This window comes from Pseudorasbora parva, chromosome 11 (assembly GCF_024679245.1).
Source record: "Pseudorasbora parva isolate DD20220531a chromosome 11, ASM2467924v1, whole genome shotgun sequence".
Taxonomy (NCBI): domain Eukaryota; kingdom Metazoa; phylum Chordata; class Actinopteri; order Cypriniformes; family Gobionidae; genus Pseudorasbora; species Pseudorasbora parva.
In genome coordinates this window covers 13,444,827-13,467,281 of record NC_090182.1, presented here as the reverse complement: position 1 = coordinate 13,467,281, position 22,455 = coordinate 13,444,827, and the positions used below count along the sequence as shown (strand labels likewise).

At 37.6% G+C, this 22,455-nt stretch overlaps 1 protein-coding gene across 3 annotated transcripts in view; it reads left to right on the top strand.

Moving 5' to 3' along the window:
* LOC137092731 (transcription factor COE3) overlaps nt 1-22,455 on the top strand; it is a 116,762-nt gene that overhangs the window by 9,077 nt on the left and 85,230 nt on the right. For all 3 annotated transcript variants that reach the window (XM_067457143.1, XM_067457141.1, XM_067457142.1), the window contains exons 2-6: nt 5,205-5,361; nt 7,896-7,959; nt 9,604-9,659; nt 12,844-12,917; nt 18,675-18,743. In XM_067457143.1, coding sequence (XP_067313244.1) covers nt 5,205-5,361; nt 7,896-7,959; nt 9,604-9,659; nt 12,844-12,917; nt 18,675-18,743 — 420 coding nt within the window. The remainder of the gene's footprint in view (nt 1-5,204; nt 5,362-7,895; nt 7,960-9,603; nt 9,660-12,843; nt 12,918-18,674; nt 18,744-22,455) is intronic.

Genomic DNA, 22,455 nt, shown 5'->3' with positions numbered 1-22,455 from the left:
AAAAGCCATTTGACAGATATTCAATTTGTTATAATGGTATTATATTTTTCTACGAAGCAATGAAAGTGGTTCTTGTTCATTACATTGCAGAAAAATAAAATAAAACTAATTTAAATTAACGCTTGGCAGGAGTGAACTACTATAGGGTGGGTACCATCAGGAAATCTTAGGGTACGTTTACATGACACCGGTGTATAAAAAACAGAAATGTTTTTCGGTTACACTTTATTTTACGGTGTCTTTCTTAGACATTACATTTACTTACCACAGTAGTAACAGTACATTATGCATAATTACATGCAACCTCAACCAAATCCTAATCCTTCCCATACCATATAGTAAGTAAGTGCATGTGGTTAATTAATATTACTCAGTACATAAATATATAATTACACTGTAACAATGTAAATAAAGTGAAACCTGTCTATCCTTTCCAACGTTGACGAAACGATCACCTTTCCCACGACTGTAAACGCTGTATTCTGCTGCCAGGCCAGTAGTTGGCAATGTCACGTAAAGAAACACTATGTGCCTTTAAACTGAAGTATGTATGTAATACACGTGCAGAATGTCGCTGTTTTCACAAATGCGTGGTTTTGTAGTTTTTAACGGAGACTATAATGGCATCGTTTTCAAAAACCTCAAATAAAGGAAGACGTTTTTTGTGCAGGATTTTTAAAAATATGTTATCAAATCCATTACTTCAATGTTACCCATTCGAACAATGCTTAACAACTTAATCAACCTCCAAAACATCTCTTCTTTTTTGCTGACATAATGTAAGCAACATTGGGCGGGAAAAATAGTATTAACCAATAACGTAGGCTAACATGTCATGATCCAATCATATTCAGATAGCTGATATCAAGTACCGCGCAACATTGTTTGAATACCAACTATTCAGTTTTACTCTACTCTCAAGAGAAATATGACGCATTGTTGGAATTAAATGTGTTGTAAATTACATATTTTCAATAGAGTGGTGCAGGGATGACGTCAAAACCCCAATGTCTAATTCGCCACTGGTTCACTCAAGATTTTCCTATAGTGTTTCATAATGTTTTTTTTTTTTCAATTTATGAGGACTGTGGTAAACATAACTTGACGATACTTGGACGTAGTTATTAGAAACATACGTTTTTAAGATACACATAACATCTTCAAAATTCACATTTTCCCAAGTATCATCCCATTATAAAACCATAGGGGAATCTTGGGTGAACCACTGGAAAGTAAGTCTTTCCTGCACCATGTTTTCTTGAATGTTAAACAATTTGATTTATCATTTTATTTTGCAGTGAGATTATTATTTTATTGAGATGTACATGTGAAGGCACACACACTTCATCCAACTCCTCAATATCTCAGCATATCCTGCTGTATCCTGTGTATTGACAGTTTCTTCTCCTCTGCATGTTCATTAGCAGATGATTTCAGAGTTTGACTCGATGTGCTTAGTATCTATTTCCCTCAAGTGTTCAGGCCCTTGAGCTGTGAGGAGCTTAGCCTGGGGTTACTTTTTTCATTTAACATAATTAGACTTTGCTGTATCGCATTAAGCTTGCAGTATGTAAAGGGCCGCGGACTGCACCGACTGCCACTGCATAAAGAAAGACGGCGCTCTTGTATTCTGAAATGTCATCATTACAAACCCTTCAGCTCCTGCTATGAGTGGTTTATTGTTAAAGAGGTTCTGTGAGACCGTATTTATTGATTCAAATAAAAGTCGTCAAGTGGAGGGTGTTTTTACATCCAGAATTGTGTCAGAACTGTGGTTGTTTCTGGCTTGCATGTTTTTTTCCCTTTTATTTCTCTCTGCTCTGTGACGAGAAGATGTCAAACAGTGTGTTTAACAGAAACCGTTGTGAGACCGCGTGCTGTAGCCGTCCGTTAGCGACTGATTTACACAGCTCTGCTGTCTATGTGTGTGTGTTTGTCACCTCGACAGTGGTTATTTCAATATGGAGCGAGTGAGAGCCGTCCAATCGTGCCTGCCTCTGACTGCTGGAGTGGATATGGCAGCAATCAACATAATTAAAATAATAACACTAACAAGCTTTCCGAGTCGATCGTTTCCTGCACGTAAAGATCCGTGCTTTGCGAGAGTGTGCGGGAACGCTGTCTCTCTCCTTCACCCCATCAGAAACATGACGCCTGGCTTTGTAACCGAGCTGATGGGGTAATGGAGAGGAGCTCATGATGCAATGCATGTGTGTGTGAGATGCTTTTTTTCTTTATCTCCCCCACAAATGTGTAATTTTGTGATTCTGTCTTCCAATGTGAAGGTGATAATTTGTGTTTACTTGTGCTTGTGCAGATGCAGAATTTGCCCAGACTGTTGATGTGTCCTGGTGTGCGATATATTTATTCCGAAACATTACTATATATATATATATATATATATATATATATATATAAATTAATGTAGCAAATCTGATCGTTACAGAACCCTTATCTTACCCTATCTACCCTTTTTATTTTGTATGCTTTTTTTGGTATTGCATTTAGAAGGCATCTGTCAGACTTAGCACCGCCCTGACCAGTCAGACTGCTAAAGATCTTCACTACGAATCAATTACTACAGATGAAGAAGATCATATTTCCCATTTACGTTGAAGTCATCCGCTTTTAAAGGGCTCCTCCCAGAATCCCCCTCCCACAGCCTCTTCTGTGAAAGCTGTTTTTGCCTTCAATGTAGTAAGTTCAACTTCACGAATGAGATTTCACCAGGCTCGGATACAAATGAAGCATTAAGCCCTGGTAATAGTACTGGGGAGGGGTCAGGCTTTATTAATGTCCTATCAGGGGAATATCTCAACGAGCAGAGACAGAGAGCAGGCCGCTTTCCAAAACACTGGCTCCCCACCCCGATCTCAGCAGATGAACAAATATTTATGTATGAGCATATTTTTGAGATTCAAATGCATTTCGGCCCACCTCGTCAGGGTAACGAGTAAATAATGAACAGACTTAACAATGACGGCTGCAATTTATGTCTGTGAACATAACACATGCATTTTTTTTTCATTTAATGATTTAGGGAATTATAAATATTATGGGGCACTTGTTTTGACTGAAACTTAAAGTCTGCTATGCTCACCAAGGCAGTATTTCTTTGATCAAAAATAAATGAATACTTTATAATACTAATAATACCACACAGTAACACAGTAAACAATACTGCACTGTAAAAATATTTTAAAAGTAAGTTACCTGGTTGCATTAAAATTTTGAGTTCATTGAAATTAAAAATATTAGTTAATACAAGGAACATTTTTGAGAATTGACATCACCCTTTATTCAAATAGTATTAAAAGATTTTGTAAGCATATTGCATAATTCCATTTTATTTCTTATAATGCAGTGAAACATGCCAAATTGTGCAATTTCCATGATTTATCAAAAAAAAAAATGTATGTGGTTCAAATACAATAATATTTTTGAGTTTCTATTTTTAAAACCAATTTCCTTCGTTGTATTAACTCTTTTTTTTATTTCAATGAACTCAACATTTTAAGCCAACCAGTTTACTTACTTTACTAAGTTTTTTTTATTTATTTATTTATTTATTTAAAAGTGCACAATGTACATTAATCAACATTACGATAATGTAAATGTACCCGATTTAGCTCAAAAGTGCTAATTTTCATCGGCAGTCCTCTTAAACCAACAATATTTTTTTCCAGTGTATAATGATACTTTATTACAATTTTAAAACAGCTGTTTTCTGTTTTAATACATTTTAAAATGTAATTTATTCCTGTGATGGTAAAGCTGCATTTTCAGTATCATTACTCTTCACATGATCCTTCAGAAATCATTCTAATATGCTGCTTTACTGCTCAAAAAATATTTCTGATTGTTATAATAGTTATAAAATAGCTTTTAGTTGAAAATAGTTGAAAACAGCTATATTCTTTGATTTGAATTGAGCATTTAATGGAATGCATTTGGGGGCGGGGCTATCTGTTTGGCAACCAATGGCTGATGTGTTCGGGAAACCTGTTTGAAACAAGTCATTATTTTTGGTGATACATCACCTTTACATATATATATATTTACAATTATATCATTTTAATTAAATGATGTTGCTATTACATCTATTACATTTTAATACATATTTCCTATTTCAGTTCATATTTCTTTGTTAAAATGTAATGTGGGAAAAGTGTTAGAGTTAGACTGAGTGCTTGATGTCAGTTCCGCTTGTGGGAAGGGATGCATGCATTACCACCCTATTAAAAATACAGACAACCTGCATTTGAATCTTTCTTTACTTCAGGTCTTCACCTCTCTCTGAGGACCACGTGTCCACTGATCCAGGTATGGAAAGATGATCAGTGCTTGTGTCAGTGGACCAGGGCTGAGGGTTTGATTGATAGGTGGACGTGTAGGGTTGGCGTAGAGGTGCGGGCCTCCTCCTCTCGGGCTGCGCGAGGATCCTCGGTCTCTGTCAGTCCGTCGCTTGCCACGCGTTCTAATCGATGCTCAAGTGCGCGAGTCAGGATGGAGTCTTCTATCAGCTGAACCCTGGGGAGGCCCGAGCAGGTTTGACTGACAGGTCAGGGAAAGAGGAACGCAGCAGTTGCCAAGGCGAGCCGTACCCAGTAGCGATTGGCAGCCGCAAAGGCAGACGGTGCCTTCTGGGGTCCCCGCTCCGTGCCAGATTCCAATTGTTGAGGTGGCAGAGCAGAGAGGGGCAGACAATAGAGTTCATGGCACACACAGGGCATGAGAAAACAAGCCAAATATCTCTCTTCTAACCCCTCTCGGTTATGTCCTGTTATCTCTCTTTGTAACAGCTTTAATTTCCTGTCTTTTATCATTTTATGGATTCGATATGAGATCGTCGAACTAGTATACAGTACATGAGACTTTGCAAATTCCCATGCAGAAAAATGTTGTGATTCGCATGCAGATCTTACAAATGTTGACGGTGCGGTGACTTTGCAACAACATAGCATTATATATTTATATGCAATGTGATATTATTTGTGAAAGTTCATGTGAAACTGCCATTTCATCTTTCTGCCAGCTCATATTTTGAGTCATTATTTGGGTTACAGTACATTAATCTCTCTGTCTCTTTCTCTCCATCTCTCTCTCTCTCTCTCTCTCTCTCTCTCTCTCTCTCTCTCTCTCTCTCTCTCTCTCTCTCTCTCTCTCTCTCTCTCTCTCTCTCTCTCTCTCTCTCTCTCTCGTAGTGGTGTGGGTTTGGCAAGAGCCCATTATGAGAAGCAGCCTCCCTCAAACCTGCGCAAGTCAAACTTCTTCCACTTTGTGCTGGCCCTGTATGACCGGCAGGGACAGCCCGTTGAGATCGAGAGAACCTCCTACGTGGACTTTGTGGAAAAAGACAAAGTAAGCACTCTGTCACTAATAGACACCACTCCACAACGCAACAGGGTTTGTGATATGCTGGGGTGCTGCTTATTGAACTTTGAGAACATGCTAGGAATGTACTGTATAATATAATTATTTTTAGATGCATTTTTTAGTAAAGACTTTTTTTTGTTGTTGGTAGAATTAAACTTCAAAATTATTCTGATTAAGCCAAAGTCTAAAATGTGAGACAACAATTGTCATCTCACCCTTTTTTTTTATTTTTTATTTTTTTATTGCTGCATAGATCAAAAATAATTGTTTATTGTAATTTTTGTAGGTAAAAAAAGAAAGAAAAAAAGGTATATCTGTGTGATAATACATAGTTTTTGTATCACTTGTTATTAAAAAAACAACAAAATTTATAAAGATTTTCCAAACCCTCTACAACAATGTTTAATGTAAAGTTAATATATAAAGTAAGTACATATAGTTAATTATTATTCAGTATTCAGTAATTATTATCAGTATTTTAATGTACTACACTGTAAAACGTAAAGTACAAAAACGAAGTACATATATACTTTTTGATCATATTGATTATTGGAAATTGTTATCTTTAACAATTCCCAATTTACACACATTTTTACATTTTTGTTGCAATTTTTGCTTCTTTGTTAAGTAGTGGCAGTGTGTATATGTGAGATCTAATTTCAGGGCTTCACACTCACATGATCTTGCAGGCAGCATTATGAGTCTCAATACCAAATAATAAATCTAGGGGGCAGCAGTGAGACCACTTCTTTCATAAGAAGTGTATTAATAATATTTTTATAACATGTTCTTGTTAACCTGAAATCATATTTTTTTTATTATTAAATAAACTATAAATATTCAGCTTATATAAGAAAACACTGTTTCACTTATTTTTACTGCACATTATGTCATTCAACTTCTGAGTCTGATTCTCAGTCGTGTGTTTGTACCTGCTAGCCCTGCGGTGTGTGTCGGAGGGTAGTCCTGCTCACCCCGCGGTGTGTGTGTCGGTGGGTTGTTCTCAGTAAAAGGTTACAGAGAACAGCTCCGCCCACAGTCATTTGGGACGGGGTCCAGCTGGCACGGTCAGCGCTCTGTCCTCGCTGTCCGTTCACCTCCGCCATAACCCCCGCCCAGCATCCCCCCCCACACACTCCTCCACTCCACCCTGGGTCGCTGCCAAGACGCTACCACTAAACTTGGCAGTGAGGAGATAGAGAAAGTCTGACGACATGTGTGGGTGTGTCGTGTTCCTGCGTCTCATTGGATTGATGTTACATCAGGGGGAAATAACTCACCTGAAGCCTGGATGTGATGCTTAAATGTAAACCTCACACGATCTTAGTCCGAAGAGTGAAATCAAACTAGGCTCACGTTTGGATGGACTGCAGTTCTTGTGTCCTGCGATTTCAATGATTTTGATAGTCTCACCAAAGAGTAAGTAAGCCTTAAAATTAAGAAGAAGAAAAACTTTTATTGAGCACTGAGGATGCTTTAAATTGCATCAAAAGATAAAGACATTTATATTTTCACTAAATATTTATATTCCATAGAAAATGCTGTTCTGTTCAACTTTCTATTCATCAAAGAATCCTGAAAAAAATTAAATAATGGTTTCCATATGAATATTAGGCAGCACAATTGTTTTCAATACTTTTAATAATAAGAAAAGTCACTGAAGACTGGAGTAATGATGTTGAAAATTCACCTTGTCCAAACACAAGAATAAATTACTAGAATAAAATAGAAAATAGTTATTTTAAATTGTAATAGTATTTCACAATATTAGTGTTTTTATATCAAATGTGGTCCCACTTTATATTAGGTGGCCTTAACTACTATGTTCTTACATCAAAAAGTAAGTACAGTGTACTTATTGTGTTCATATTATATTGCAAAACAGTTTTGCTGATATTGAGGTGGGATACGGGTAGAGTTAGGGCAGGTGTGTTGGGATGGGTGAGTTTAAGGGTAGGGTTAGGTGTAAGGGAAGTACCAACTGTGTAATTACAAATTAAACTACAGAAATGAATTACAGACGTAATTACATGCAGGTCATTTTTAAAATGTGAGGGCAATTTAAAAACATGTATGTACACAATAAGTGCATTGTATCAAATGATTAATTACAATGTTAGTACATAGTAGTTAAGGCCACCTAATATAAAGTGGGTCCTTATTATGTAAATGAAATAAATGCAGTGAGCATAAATACTTTCAAAAACTGACCCCAAACTGTTAACTGGTATTGTATTCAATTAACTACATAGAAAAATGGATTGTTAAACCTGCATAAATACACATCTAGTTGTGAATGTATTCTTATTTAATTGTAATTTTTGCTAATTATTTTTGCCACTGTGATAGTCATTACCAGCAGTATGACATTCACAATTCAGATCTGAAGGTCATTGTGCTGAGATTGATGGTTAATGCTTTAATAAAATACCCCAATAAACACTTACAGTATGCATATGTATGTTAATTGGCTTTTTTGATTCTCATACATTGTCCGACTTGCTTATATGTTTTTTTAGGAATACAATGGTGAGAAGACCAACAATGGCATCCACTACAGGTTACAGCTTCTCTACAGCAATGGTGAGACCCATACTGCTCCTCCAAACCCTTTCCATAACCCATCAATAACAAAGACATATTGCGAGGCAGAGTGGGGCCAACTGTAAACGATATGTAACCACAATCATGCAACATGTCTCATCACATCTGGGAGAGTATTTGAGAGCCCCATCTGTTTATCCTGAGAGGAGTTCATGCTGTTGAACACATTTGCCACCCTTTCACAGTTTACGCTCATGTCTAATGTCATTCCACGCTACTCACCAACACAGACACGTTAAACATGGTCTCATTTGAGCTCTTAGTTCTTATCAAGTACATACTGACTGGCTACATCTATTAGAGCCGGTATGATGTTACACTTGCCACTTCATTATTTAAATTAATGCATTTTATGTATATATATATATATATATATATATATATATATATATATATATATATATATATATATATATATATATATATATATATATATATATATATATACACACACACATACACACATTGGCATCACAGGAACAAATAATATATATAAAACACTTATTTTAAATTGTAATATTTCACAATATTGCAATTTTTACTGTATTTATGATCAAAAAATGTAGCCGTGGTCAGCATAAGAGACCTCTTTTAAAAACTGACATTATATACCGTACATGTTTGCATAATAGGAGAAATACTGGTTGCATTTTGTTTCATATAGTTAAAATGAATGAGGACCGAAGTTTTAAAGCTTCAAAAAGGATGAAATAGCTCCATAAAAGTATTATTGAAATGGTCCAACAACTTGTGCACAATATTTCTTCTGAATCCATGCGATAGCTTTGTCATTTATGAGAGAAGTAGCGATATCCAGTTCATAGACAAATCATTATTTTGGGTTGGATCTTTTTAATAAATAATTTTCACAAATCAAGACTCTTTCATGAATCGGACTGACTTATTTATTTCAGGTTTAGAACGGCATTAGGGTGAATAAATTAAGTGAAATATTCCTAGGAATAATGTACCTTTAAATAGTTAGAAATGCCACCATGAAACATCTAAAAGTTATTATAAAGTTTGACTCAACATGTATGCTAAAAGAAAAGTCAGAACTGAAGACCCCATACAAGACTCCTGCTCTCCTTAGCGTAATGCTAACAGCTAGTGATGAGTGATTTGTCTGTAGATGTGGATTCTCTGTCATCCACCAGCACGGAGAGAGCAGGGGAAGAGAAAAGCAAGCTCTCACACTTTAAGGCGGGAAGATCATAAATAATAGAAAAACTGAGGCGAGTTTGTTTTTGCTAAGAAGCATTAGCGGAACAGCTCAGTCAGCACGACAAACATAACAGAATGTGGATAAACGTACTGTAGGGAAAAGAATAATAAAACAAATTAATTTCCGAGATTTTTATAAGAAATGAGCCCATTTATGTAGACTTTTCAAAACAATTGGGCTTTGCGTTTGGGGCTGGCTTTCTGTTTTGTTTCCTCAAAGAGCCATTTAATTTGAACACACACTTGATTCTACAAGTATTTGTGTTGAAATATGTCACATTAGTTTTTTTTTATTATGCAATTGAGCATGATTGCATTATATGCAGCGCATATGAGAACACTTTGGGTCCGAAGTGCATTTTTTTGTGTCTAATATATTTATTCCATTTCAACCTGCAGGTATCAGGACAGAACAGGATCTGTACGTTCGGTTAATAGACTCCATGACTAAACAGGTAAGTACTTTTTGAGTTTATTTTCAATGTTTTTTTTTTTTCTTCTCCACTCTGAAAGTTGCACAGTAAAGTGTACAAAAAGTATATATCATCAGATAACGATTTAATAACTCAAATTAATTTACAAATTATATTATAAAACAAATGATAAATAATGAATAATACAAGTACTATAAGTATATCCAACCTTACCCGGATGCATACATACTCATGTTAAGTGGTGTGTGTATTACTGTATATAGCAAATCTCAACTGCTTGATTGTTATATTGTCGATAAATGTAAACCATTAGCACCCAATGTATTAAAAGCTGTATATATAGGATATTCAATATATACTCTATGGCAAATCTTGGCTGCATGATTGTTGACATCATTGCAAAACTCTATTATCGCACAGCTATAAAGTTGTATAGTATAATAATATATTTATATAATGCTTTTTTCTGCAATCACATATGGACGGTGGGAATCTCCTAAACCACCACCTATGTTCAGCATCCGCCTGAATGATGCAACGGCAGCCATATTGCGCCAGAACACCCATCACACACTAGCTTATTGGTGGAAAGGAGACCAATACGAGAGATAAAGCCAAGATATATATGGGTAAAATTAGGAGGCCATGATGGACAGAGGTCAAATGGCTAATTTGGCTAGGATTCCAGGGTTACACCCCTACTCTTTTCAGAAGGACATCCTAGGATTTTTTATGAAAGTCAGGACCTCAAATTAGCGTCTCATCCAAATATATATTCTACTTATAACCCTATACATATAGTACATTCAAGTAAAGCATTATATAGCCTAGTAGCAAATCTTAGTGACTGCCTGATATTTTTATGCAAAATGTAACTATTGTCAGCCATCTCTTTATATAAAGTTAGATAAGTACGTCCCACATTATCTGCATATATTTACACAAAGCAATAAATACTATATAACAAATCTCAACTGCTTGATTGCTGGTATTGTCGCAAAATGCATATTATATTAACGCCCAGCTCTAATCTGCTAGAGATATTATAAACATAAACATCTCGATTTTCTAAAAAGTAAAGCTGCTTTGAAACAATGTCTATTGTAAAAAGGGCTACACATATAATTGTGCATGTGATATGGACCCCATTACCGATGCCTCTCATACCATGAGCTCAGTCCTGCACCTGCGTACTTGGTTCCGTTGTGAAATGGACCAGACTTCAACCCCCTCCGGTCTTCGTATGGCCTATCCTTTCCCCAGCCCAGCAGGTCCCACTGTCACTGCGTGTCAGCCTGTCTCAGATCAATATGGCAACCAGTTCCTCGACAAAGCATCAACCCCGGAGACCAATCAATAGGCCTTAATGTAGCTGCAGAGCCGACACGCTGGAGACAATAATCCTCCCGACGACAAAAAAGGGCTGTAGCTGTGCGAGCCCGTAAAATCTTTCCCCCATACCCGCGCACGCAGCCTTTACATATGTGCATCAACAGCGAAGCTGCAAATATCGATTGACAATGGGCAAGTTTTTTTCTTCTAATTGAGAATATGAGGGAGAAGGATCTTGGTTGAGCTATGCTGCCTCCAATTTAAACATTTCCCCAAAATTAATTTAGCAAAATAGCTTTGTTCTACTAATCAAATTATTTCTTGTAAGGCGAGAGGACTTAATTAAAGTACCAGGAAAGAGTGTGTTTGGAGTTCATGGAAGAGTTGTAACACTACTCCGTATCACTGGAGTCAGACGTGCTTGAAGAACCGGGGTGGGGCCACTACTATGGCGCCAGCGATGTGAATCAAGAACGATGATATATAAATATCGACCGATCCACCTACCAACCCCCTCCGATGCCAAATCCCCTCCCCCTCTGACAAAATTGGAGGATGGTGATGAAGAGGAAGAGACTTTCATAGGCAGCGGAGAGTAAGATCAATAATGTAGAAGTGGTCGTTATCCTAAAAGTATTGTTCCCTAGGGCGTTGGGTCAACCCTGTCTGGCTGACTGACCAGAGTCGAGCAAGATCGAGGATAGTTTGAGGTGGATTGTGTTTTGCGTTCCTTATGTGTGAGTGTGTGTGTTTATGATGGATTCATCTTTACTGCCGATTGGGATGAGGTCTGGTTGGAAGGGGGGTGAGTCTCTTAACTTCCTTGATATGCACCGATCATCCGTCATTCAGGCCAGGCATGACAGCCCGATGACGGATGCCTGGGAGGAGGCCTCTCTTTCGGGGCCTGGCTGGCCATCTGGCTGCTTGGGTTGGATGCTGATGGGGAGAACGGGAAGATTGTTACTCCACATGAGCCCCAGCAGAGTCTGGATCCCCCTCAGATCGCCGCATACGTCCAAACGCTGATGACCAGATTTAGCTCTTAGCATATGTTAAAGTTGTCAGCATGCTTCGAACCAAAAACATGACTAATGACCAGGTGTCAGCATCCTGAACATTTATCTTGAGCAATCTCTGCGTTTCAAGATGAGCTAAAGGAGGGCTCGGCCAATTCTCGAAACGATTTTTAAAAAGTAATCATTTTAGTGAATACTATCCTTCAAACCTAACACTCAAAAGTACATTTTTTAATAAATACTTTTATTCAGCAAGGGTTCAACTGATCAAAAGTGACAGTAAAGGTGTTACAAAAGTTTTACATTGCAAATACATGTTTGTCTTTCGAACTTTCTATTCAAAGTATCATGGGCTCCACAAAAATATTAACTGTTTGTTAGCATAGATAATGATAAGCATATTAAAATGATTTTAAGGATCATGTGACACTGAAGACTGGAGTAATAATGCTGGGAATTTAGCTTTTCCATCACAGGAATACATTTTAAAATATATTGAAGAGAAAAAAACCCCAAACACATTCATTTTCTCATGGGGTAAGTTGTCACAACATATTAAATTATCTTCTTTTCCTGGACAATAATTGTGGAAATGTTTAATATTTCAACACTTTATGGTATGTGACTACACATAAAATTTGGAAATGTTTAATATTTCAACACTTTATAGTATGTGACTACACACAAAATGACTTAAAAAAAAAAAAAAAAAAAAAGGTAAATATTCACTTTAGTATAAGTGTGACAACTAGCCCCGGTCTGCTGTACTTTGAATAAAAATAATATGCAATATCAAACTGCTTAACTTTTTATATTTAGCGATAACATGCATTTCTATCTCTTTCTTCCTTTAGCCAATCCTTTATGAAGGCCAAGACAAAAACCCAGAGATGTGTCGTGTTCTTCTCACCCATGAGATCATGTGCAGGTCAGTTCATATTTACCTCTCATTTCCTAAGACGAGATCCTGAGACCTCTATAACAAGCACAGCTCTTCTCACATTCAAAGCACTAACATATTGAACACAACACAGTTTTTGAAGCGTCTTTCAATGCCTTATTAATTCCTTTTTTATTATTTAATGTGAAAAAGAAGTATTACACTTCTTATTACTGATCCCGATTCGCTATCGCTCCATGAGAGAGGCTTTGGAAGAATATTAACATATGGTTTGGGAGTTCAGCTCACGGGTGTACCGCAGGGTTGCATAGGTTGGCCTACACGATTCTTCCCGCTCCACTGTGAAGTCCTACAGGGCTTTCCTCATTACATTGACCTTAATGCAGTGTAATTATGGGTTCACAGTGGGCTCGCGTGGCTGGAGGCCTGGATAGAGGTGTGTTGTCCATGAATTTTTTCTGGAGGGGGTATGGACCAGTAGGGGAGCAGGGCTGGGGGTGGAGGAAGTTAAGGGGCTCAGATGCTGGCGTCCTGGGTGACAGGGGGGCTGACCAGGTGGAGATCTCAGAGTTAATACAGGGATATTATGGTGCTTCGTTTGGGACCCAGGGGCCAGTAGGAGACACAAATTCTCAAATGTGGCGAGAAGAAAAAAATAATCGGAATATCAATTAGTGCTGCATGATATATCCAAATAAAATCTATATTGCATATAGCTTAGTGCAATTTTCAAATCGTGCAGGCTGCGATTTAATTAAATACATATATACCATGTTCTGTCTGAATACTCGTTTCTAATTGGCTGGAAGGTGTGCAATAAAACTGTTTAATGCACAGGTACTTTGAAGTAATTAAACTCACAGATTCATTGGTAGTACAGAGAGATGCTGCCCAGATGCAGGTAATTCACACACACACACACACACACACACACACACACACACACACACACACACACACACACACACACACACACACACACACACACACACACACACACACACACACACACACACACACACACACACACACACACACACAAACACACACACACACACACACACACACACACACAATCAAATAAATTTAAGCTTACTGCACTGCTTTATATCCGTTTCTAACTATAACCCGAACACCCAAATTGTTCAGATGAACTCCCTTAAAAAATCATCCCACTCACTCTAGAATAAATATTTCCAAATATAGCTAGATTCCAGTCACCTAGTGAAAATTCCTGTACTTTTTCATATCTCAATATATATTGCAGAAAAACTAAATATCGCCATGTCAGATTTTTTCAGTATCTTGTAGCCCTACTGCAGCAGTTTAAAAATGATGCTACAGTTTGTGTCCAATATTTTTTAAAAATATTTTTTATGTTCTTTGCTTTGCTGCTCTGACAGAGATTTGCCAAGAACAGAGACAGTCAATTATTATGGGGAGCCTGTCGAGTTATTAAAGTGTTGATGGGAATTTCAACACATTCCGAATCATTAAGATGGACTTTGCTAATTATGTTCATCACTGAAGTGATTCCATCTGGCTGCCACCAGCACTACATAAATCTCGCAAATGCTTTACCCTATAAAGTGGACAGCATCCCTTCCAGAAAGCTCACCTGCTTTATGCCACACAGTACTGGATGTTGGGTATCCTGTGCCATTTTCTCCCTCAAGGAACCAGGATTTCTCGTAGATGATTTTGATACAGGTTCCATTTCCATAATGATGGCTCAGTTTGAGTTGGTCATTATGTGATTGAGTGTGATTATTAACTGCCTCCCCTGATGAATGGTGTGTTTCCATTCGCTAATGAGAGTGAGATGAGAGATATTTCCCCTGTCTCTCACTCCCAGGTGATAGAACTCTTTATCAGGGCCCTGACGGAGTCTGCCTCACCTGCAACACCCATCAACAGACTGAAAGCACAGCAGCTGTTCATGGCAAACTTGATGTTCTTGTCCCAGATGCGAGGATTAGTGTCCTATGGTCCCTTTCAGGTTTAATAAATAGAGCTTGTTTTGGAGATCATTTCCTTTGTGTGGTAAATGAGCTTAGCAAACGGCTTTGACAGATTAATTGGCATCTCTTGTAAGCAGAGTTACAATATTGTCATATATACATACTCACAGACACCAAGAACTTTAAAGAATTTTGTTCTGAGATTTAGCTGTTTAGCATGGTTCCATTAGCTAAATTAATTTGCTTCTATTGACAAAACAATTTTTACAGGTCAGTTCAGATCATATATAGAACAATATTAACATATACCATAGTCATATGTTATAATATTATATTATTATATTATATTATAATAAAAATGTGTTATATTTTCCCTTTGAGGGGTGGGTTCTGCGTCCATCAGCCAATCAGTTATGTCAGTTATGGCTCAGGTGATTGGGTAAAAACATTCAGTGTTAAATAAATAAATACATTTTCAAGATTCAGATTATAAGTAAATCAACTGATTTTTGGGGGAAAAAAAAGACTTATTTTGACAGTATTTTTTATGGATAGAAATAAAACGCCCCTTAAAATCAGCTCCAAGGGTCAAAAGTTTTAAAGGCTCTGGTTTCCTCTGTAATGTACTGTACAAAGGAATTTGTCATGAGACGGGACTTGATCTGCCTTCAACCATTCAAGGTCCTTCCTGGTCACCCCAATGACTTGAACCTGGCACAGAGTCTCCAAATGAGGCATCGCAGCAGATAGCTGGCATGGCGCGTCTACAAAATCATGGCGCGCATTGCACAGTGGGCACGGACTGGTCTCTGTCCGCCAGTCTGGATGAGGATGCTGTTGGAGAGGTCTGTCATCGGCTCTCACCCTCCAGTCAGGCAGCCTGGTGCATATGATTAGCCCTGGCCGCATCCTCTCTGTGCCTGACTGGGTAATTACAACACTCGCCCTTTGAAAACAAGCCCTCTATTGACATCCATTCTCTCTGTCCTTCTATATCGTTTCATGTCTTATCTTACCCCTTCAGCATGTTCCACTCTATCTGATGTTAGTCTTAAGATTCCCCAGGGAAGCTTTGAAGGCTGTTTTTTTATAAGCCTCGCTCTGATTTTGCACCCTCATCCGATAAACCCACCTTTCTGGTTTTTGAGTGAATCTACTTCAGGATACCGGAGGTCCATCTGGTGGACTAGTAAGGGCCACTGTGGAGATAGCCAGCTGAGTAAGGAGCTCTTAAAGCATCTGTTCCTCAATCTATAACTAATCAGTAGGAGCGACCAGAGTCGGCGCCTCTCTACAGCTGCACAGCTTGTCCTGTTCTGATTTTTGTGGCTTAAGGTTGGAGCCGCATTTGTTTTCGCGGTTCTAGCCCTTCGTCATTAACCAAGCCAGGGCTAGCCTGCTCAGACCCTGGAGGGAACGCCATTAAGGCCACATTACGGACGATCCGCCAAGGTTTGTTTTTGCGAACGGGGGCCCGGGCCTCCCTCCGGACCTGGCTGTGCTCCTGGGGTCCAGTTTGTTTATAACACTTCTTTCGCAGTTTGAGGAGGTTGTCACCACAGCCTCACCAGTGGGTTTCCAATGCTAATTGGTCTCCTGGAAGTTTGCTAATGGTTCCAAGTAGCTGAGGGAATAAATTATGGTGGCGCGCTCTATGGCAACAGTCACACACACAATGAACAGGAAAACAACGAACGGTTTATGTTTTTTCAGGTTCTTAAAGATCAAACAATGTGATAAATGATTCATAAAGTCAGATCATTTTGCATTCAGTGGCTCTAAGTGAGGATTATTTGTCAAATGGCAATCTAATGCATGACAGCATGAAGCAAGTAGGATGAATATATCAGGAGTCTTAGTGGTCGGAAAAATCCATGCAATATGATTTGAAGTTATTGCTTAGCTAATCTTAATCGAGGGTAATGATTTTTTTGTTTCAGCATCTACTTTATCATTTCATCTAACGGTGCAGGGAAAATAAAGTATAGGTACAGGAACTCAGTGTCTCCCGCACTGATATTCAGGGGCGCTGCTCCTTCTTGATTCATTTTGATTACGCTAGTCATTGTTCATAAAACTATATTATATTATATTATATTATATTATATTATATTATATTATATTATATTATATTATATTATATTATATTATATTATATTATATTATATTATTCATTATGTTAATTCATTATATTAATTATTTATTATATTATAATTTTACAATATATATATTATATTATATTAATTCATTATATTACTTATTTATTATATTATAATATTACAATAAATACAACATTGTAATTTAAATTACTTTAAACATTGTATTCGTTAAATATATTTTAAGTGTAATACATAATATTTATATGTAATAATATATATAGGCAAAAGGTATATCGATATTATATTATATTATATTATATTATATTATATTATATTATATTATATTATATTATATTATATTATATTATATTATATTATTACTTATTTATTATATTATAATATTACAATAAATACAACATTGTTATTTAAATTACTTAAATTTTTTGTTAAATATATTTTAAGTGTAATACATAATATTTATATGTAATACTATATTTAGAAAAAAAAAAAAAAAAAATATATATATATATATATATATATATATATATATATGTAATATATTTAATATAATATTTTTATTATATTATATTATATTATATTATATTATATTATATTATATTATATTATATTATATTATATTAATTCATTATATTAATTATTTATTATATTATAATTTTACAATAAATACAACATTGTAATTTAAATTATATAGCTTTTTTCCGTTAAATATATTTTAAGTGTAATACATAATATTTATATGTAATACTATATTTAGGGAAAATGTAATATTATATTATATTATATTATATTATATTATATTATATTATATTATATTATATTATATTATATTATATTATATTATATAGTGTGGTCTCTTGCTGCCAAAAAATTTAATCATACAGAAAGCACTACTCCAAAAAAAATTCTCTTCTGACTGGTGATCTCAAGCTGATGAGATTAAACTTAATTGGAACCATTTTCACAAAGCAGTCAGCACCAGTGGTCTCACCAGTTTAGTTGGCAAGTGGTGAATGGGCAAGGCGGGATGTATTTAGGGGGAACCACATGCCACCAGATGAGGTGCCAGCCTGGGGCGAGGGCATGGGCAAGGGCAGAGGTGATGACAGTGTCGGAGAGGAGCATTTGGGAGAGAGCCGCTGCACCAGGACTTCTCTGGGTGCTGTCCAAACTGTCAGAGGCTGGCTGAGTGACCTTGGCGGGGGCCCAGCCCAGCTGGAGCACAGGGCGAGAGGAGAAAGAGGGCGACCTGTCAGGCAGCCACCAGCTTGAGAAAGACTTGCCGGTCACCACATAGCTCCATCCCTACCTCTCAAAGAACAGAGCAGAGCATTTATTTTAAGCATGAAAAGAAGCAAATTTCTAAACTCTTTTCTTCTGTGGTCTTTCAGAGTGCTTTATCAAAGCCAAATCACTGGTCTCAAATTTTGTATTTAAAAATCGATTTGAACATCAAGTTGAGTAACATAAAACCAGAGTAAATATAACCCCAATCATAAGCAGAAATAATAAACAAGTGTCATCAAATATATTATTAATTATTATATATTCTCATATGTTATATTGAGATTATTATGCAACTGCAATTTATAATGCTGAATTTGAGTATATTGGTACTGAGGTCGCTACTATCGCACCCAAACATTTTTAATATTGATCCAACCCTATTAGATAGGCGTGTAACTTTTGTCTTTTATCCATTTCAGCCGGTGTTGTGACAAGAAGAGCTGCGGGAACCGAAACGAGACACCATCTGACCCTGTCATCATTGACAGGTAAGAACATCTTTTATCTTCCTCTTGCTCTTCAAAATAGAAAGACGTCTGTACCTACTGGCATCTGGATATTTCATTAATGTCCGTTTGGTGGGTAAATCCTCAATCAGACTAGTGAGTAAAAGATAAGTTTGAATACACATTCTCTTTTTGACAAATGCTGCTCTCGCTGGGGTTCATGTGTAGTTGGAGCAATAGCAACCACATTTTGGATTCTGACACATTTAGAGATTGAATATATTGTATAATTCCCATCAATTTTGCTTTTCCCCCCTGGGTCAGTAATACATACTTTTACTTTTAGGTTTGCTAACTGCTTATTCCGTTCTGAATACGTTTTTCAAACTCTTTACCCTGTTGACTGGACTTCTACCCACTGAAAGCGCCTATAGGGAGGTTCTGTAATGACTGGAATGGAGTAGATGAGATTGTGAGAGAGAGTGTGCACTTCCAAACAGGACAGCAGTGAGAGTGTCCTCCTAGGGCACAGGGGTCATTACCAAATCCATGTTGGCTCATTAGACTGGCCTTGGAGCGTATCCAGCGGACAGAAGTGAAGGGAGCCGGAAATCAGTGACCCTCCCTCTTTCTCAACACACACACACACACACACACTCACAAAAGCGCGTACGCACAACCACACATGAAATCTTCTCACCTCTAGCTGCCATGGAGTGCATCTGATTGGTGTAAGGTCCGTACCTGCAGAGATGATGTCACCTTTTCATGCTCTCTGTGTCATTTATGGAATGTACCATTATTTAGCCGCTCAGTAAATGACAAAACCCTGCAGCCATTATTGCATCCACACCGGCAAACAAACTACCAATAATGCCAATTTACTAACAACCGACGGGGCGAGAGAACCATCAAAGGCGAGACAAAATACGACAAAAGCGTGCGTGAGAGCGTTTGAATTTTTCATCTCTCTACAATGAGGCTGATATTGCCATCTGAAATGTTTCCTCTGGGAGTAGTCTGAATGAATGGCTCTACGTGGGGGCTGAATCGCTGATGTCTAGCTTGTGTGTGTGTGCCAGCCACATCCGAACTCCTCATTACGCTGACCAAAACCCATTCTAAAGTGTTTACGGGTGACAGCGGATGCGTGTGATTTAAGGCGGACCGGTCCATACGACTGCATTTTAGCGCCCTATTAAGATGGGCAGTATTTATAGGAGCGCCGCCCTGAGCTCCTTAAACCAACAGATAAATCAGTTCAGCGCGAGGGACGGCTGCCGGCCCACCATGCAAATCAGCTGTAGCGCCCGTCACTGTAAAAGGCTTAATGACGGCCATTCATCCTGCCCTCCACAATCTCTACCTTTGTTTCAAGCACAGATCTGCTCTGTAAATCAAGACCTGCTGTGCACGGCTGTGCGGCCCCATGCATCACAAATAAGAGGCCTCGCACACACGCACACGCGCGCACGCTTGCATTAGCACAGCCAGGCCTGGTGGCATTCGAAGGAATCATTTTTCACCCCTGCCTCTCTGTTAGTTTGGTCTCATCAATTTTGCCTCATTGATCGGGATGTTTACCGCTAATGGAGACAATAAACAACAACAACGAACAAAAGAGCTTCACTTGATTCTTTTTGATTTCGGCCCATTAACGGCTGTCACAGGAAACAAGGCAATTATGGCGACACAGTCACTTCCTGTCCTGTTTTATCTTCGTGAATGCAAGTCTATTCTCGAGTCCACTTGTTAAGGGTTAAGCACGGGTCAGGAAGGTCAGGGGTCGTATCTCACGACACCTTTACTTACACAAACGGGAAGCACTTGGCTTACATGCCATTTACAGATCAAGAAGTGCTCAGGCAAGAGCAAATTCATGATGGGCTGAATGAAATATTGCTCTGCAAGCTTTAAAACAGGTGTTAGTACGAGCTAATTTTGCAGTTAGATCGTCCAGAGAGTTCTCTTAGTTGGACAATAAATTGTGCAGCGCTGTCAGCGCTTAGATTGGTTTGGTCTAATTACCTGATTTCCTCTCACCCATCCATCCTCAAAAATGATCGTCATAATTTGCCTCTATGCCTTTCATTTTAAGTCATGCACAAAGAGAGAAATGAGGTGATAGATAAGGGTTAACATTTATTTCCATCTGACCTTCCTGACCTTTGCTCCATGTCTATGTTCACCAGTGTCTCTACTCTTTATCTCTTCATCAGGAAAGCATTTTTTCATGAAGGTCTTATAGCACAGACTAGTAGATTAATAATTAATAAAATAAATAGATTAATGAAATCTGATAGGAAAACAAATATTTTAAATAAAGATATCACTTTTTATTTTGATAATAATTAGTAAAAAATCATGAAAAAAATGACATTTAAATGTGACCCTGGACTACAAAACCAGTCATAAGTTGCAGGGGTATATTTGTGGCAAGAGCCAACAATACATTGCATGGGTCAAAATCATCGGCAATTCATTTTATTTGTTTAAATATAAAAAGTCAAAAATCCTTAAGATATTAAGTAAAGCTCATGTTCCATGAAAATATTTTGTAACTGTCCTAAAGTCCTAAAGTGTGTTGCTAAGGACCTCATTTGGGCAACTTTAATATACATACACATTGACTGTTTGTGTAAGATGGTGTCTATATTTATATATACATTCATTCATGTGTCTAAACTTCATCTTAACTCTTAGATTGACTGTTTGTATGTGTTAGGAGTGTGTGTGTGTGTGTGTGTGTGTGTGTGTGTGTGTGTGTGTGTGTGTGTGTGTGTGTGTGTGTGTGTGTGTGTGTGTGTGTGTGTGTGTGTGCTTTGTACATATATGTGCATGTCTGTGTCAGAGCTTAACCCTGTGGGGGTGGCTGCTGGTTTTTGGTTATCAGCCTCTCTGGACTCTTCCCAGCAATCGCGTTCTATTGATCGAGCTGCGCGCCCATCGGTGCCGGCCAGATTAAGAGTATAGATTTGCAATAAAAGAAGGACATTACTGGGCAGCCTGGGTAAAATTGAAAAAAATGATGAGCTCTTGGAAGTGGAGATGAGTCAGAGGCAGAAGAGAAGGGTGTTAAAGAGGCAGATGTTTTGTATGTGTGTGTTAGAGACACATTACAGGCGGATGCTGTACATGTATGACATTATATACTCGAGAACAGGAAGTCTTTACTCGTTTTAATGTGCTTTAATGTGAAATATTAAGAGGAGTGATGCAGCTATTTTATTGATTAATCATTTTTAGAGTAATAATTTGCAGTCACTCTTAGCCGTCACAAAAGCAGCATTTTATTATCATATAAAAACATTTCTTAAAGGTGAAGTGTGTAATTTCTGCACCACTAGCTTTACCAAATGGAATTATGTAAAAATAACACTGTGTTTTAGGTTGGATTCATACTAGGCCTGCAGGTATAAAGGTGTGTTTTAGTGTGTGTGTGTGTGTGTGTGTGTGTGTGTGTGTGTGTGTATATACATATTTATATTACATTGTGGGGACCAAATGTCCCCACACTGTAATATATACCTGAGATCACCTACATTGTGGATGTGTACAATGTAAATGGATTGGATTCATAAACATACTAAATTATGTTTTTTTGAAAATGTTAAACAGCAGAATGTTTCCTGTGATGGGTAGGTTTAGGGGCAGTGTAGGGGGAGAGAATGTGTAATCAGTGTGTACAGTGTAAAATTCATTACGTCTATGGAAAGTCCCCACAATTCACAAAAACACAATGTGTGTGTGTGTG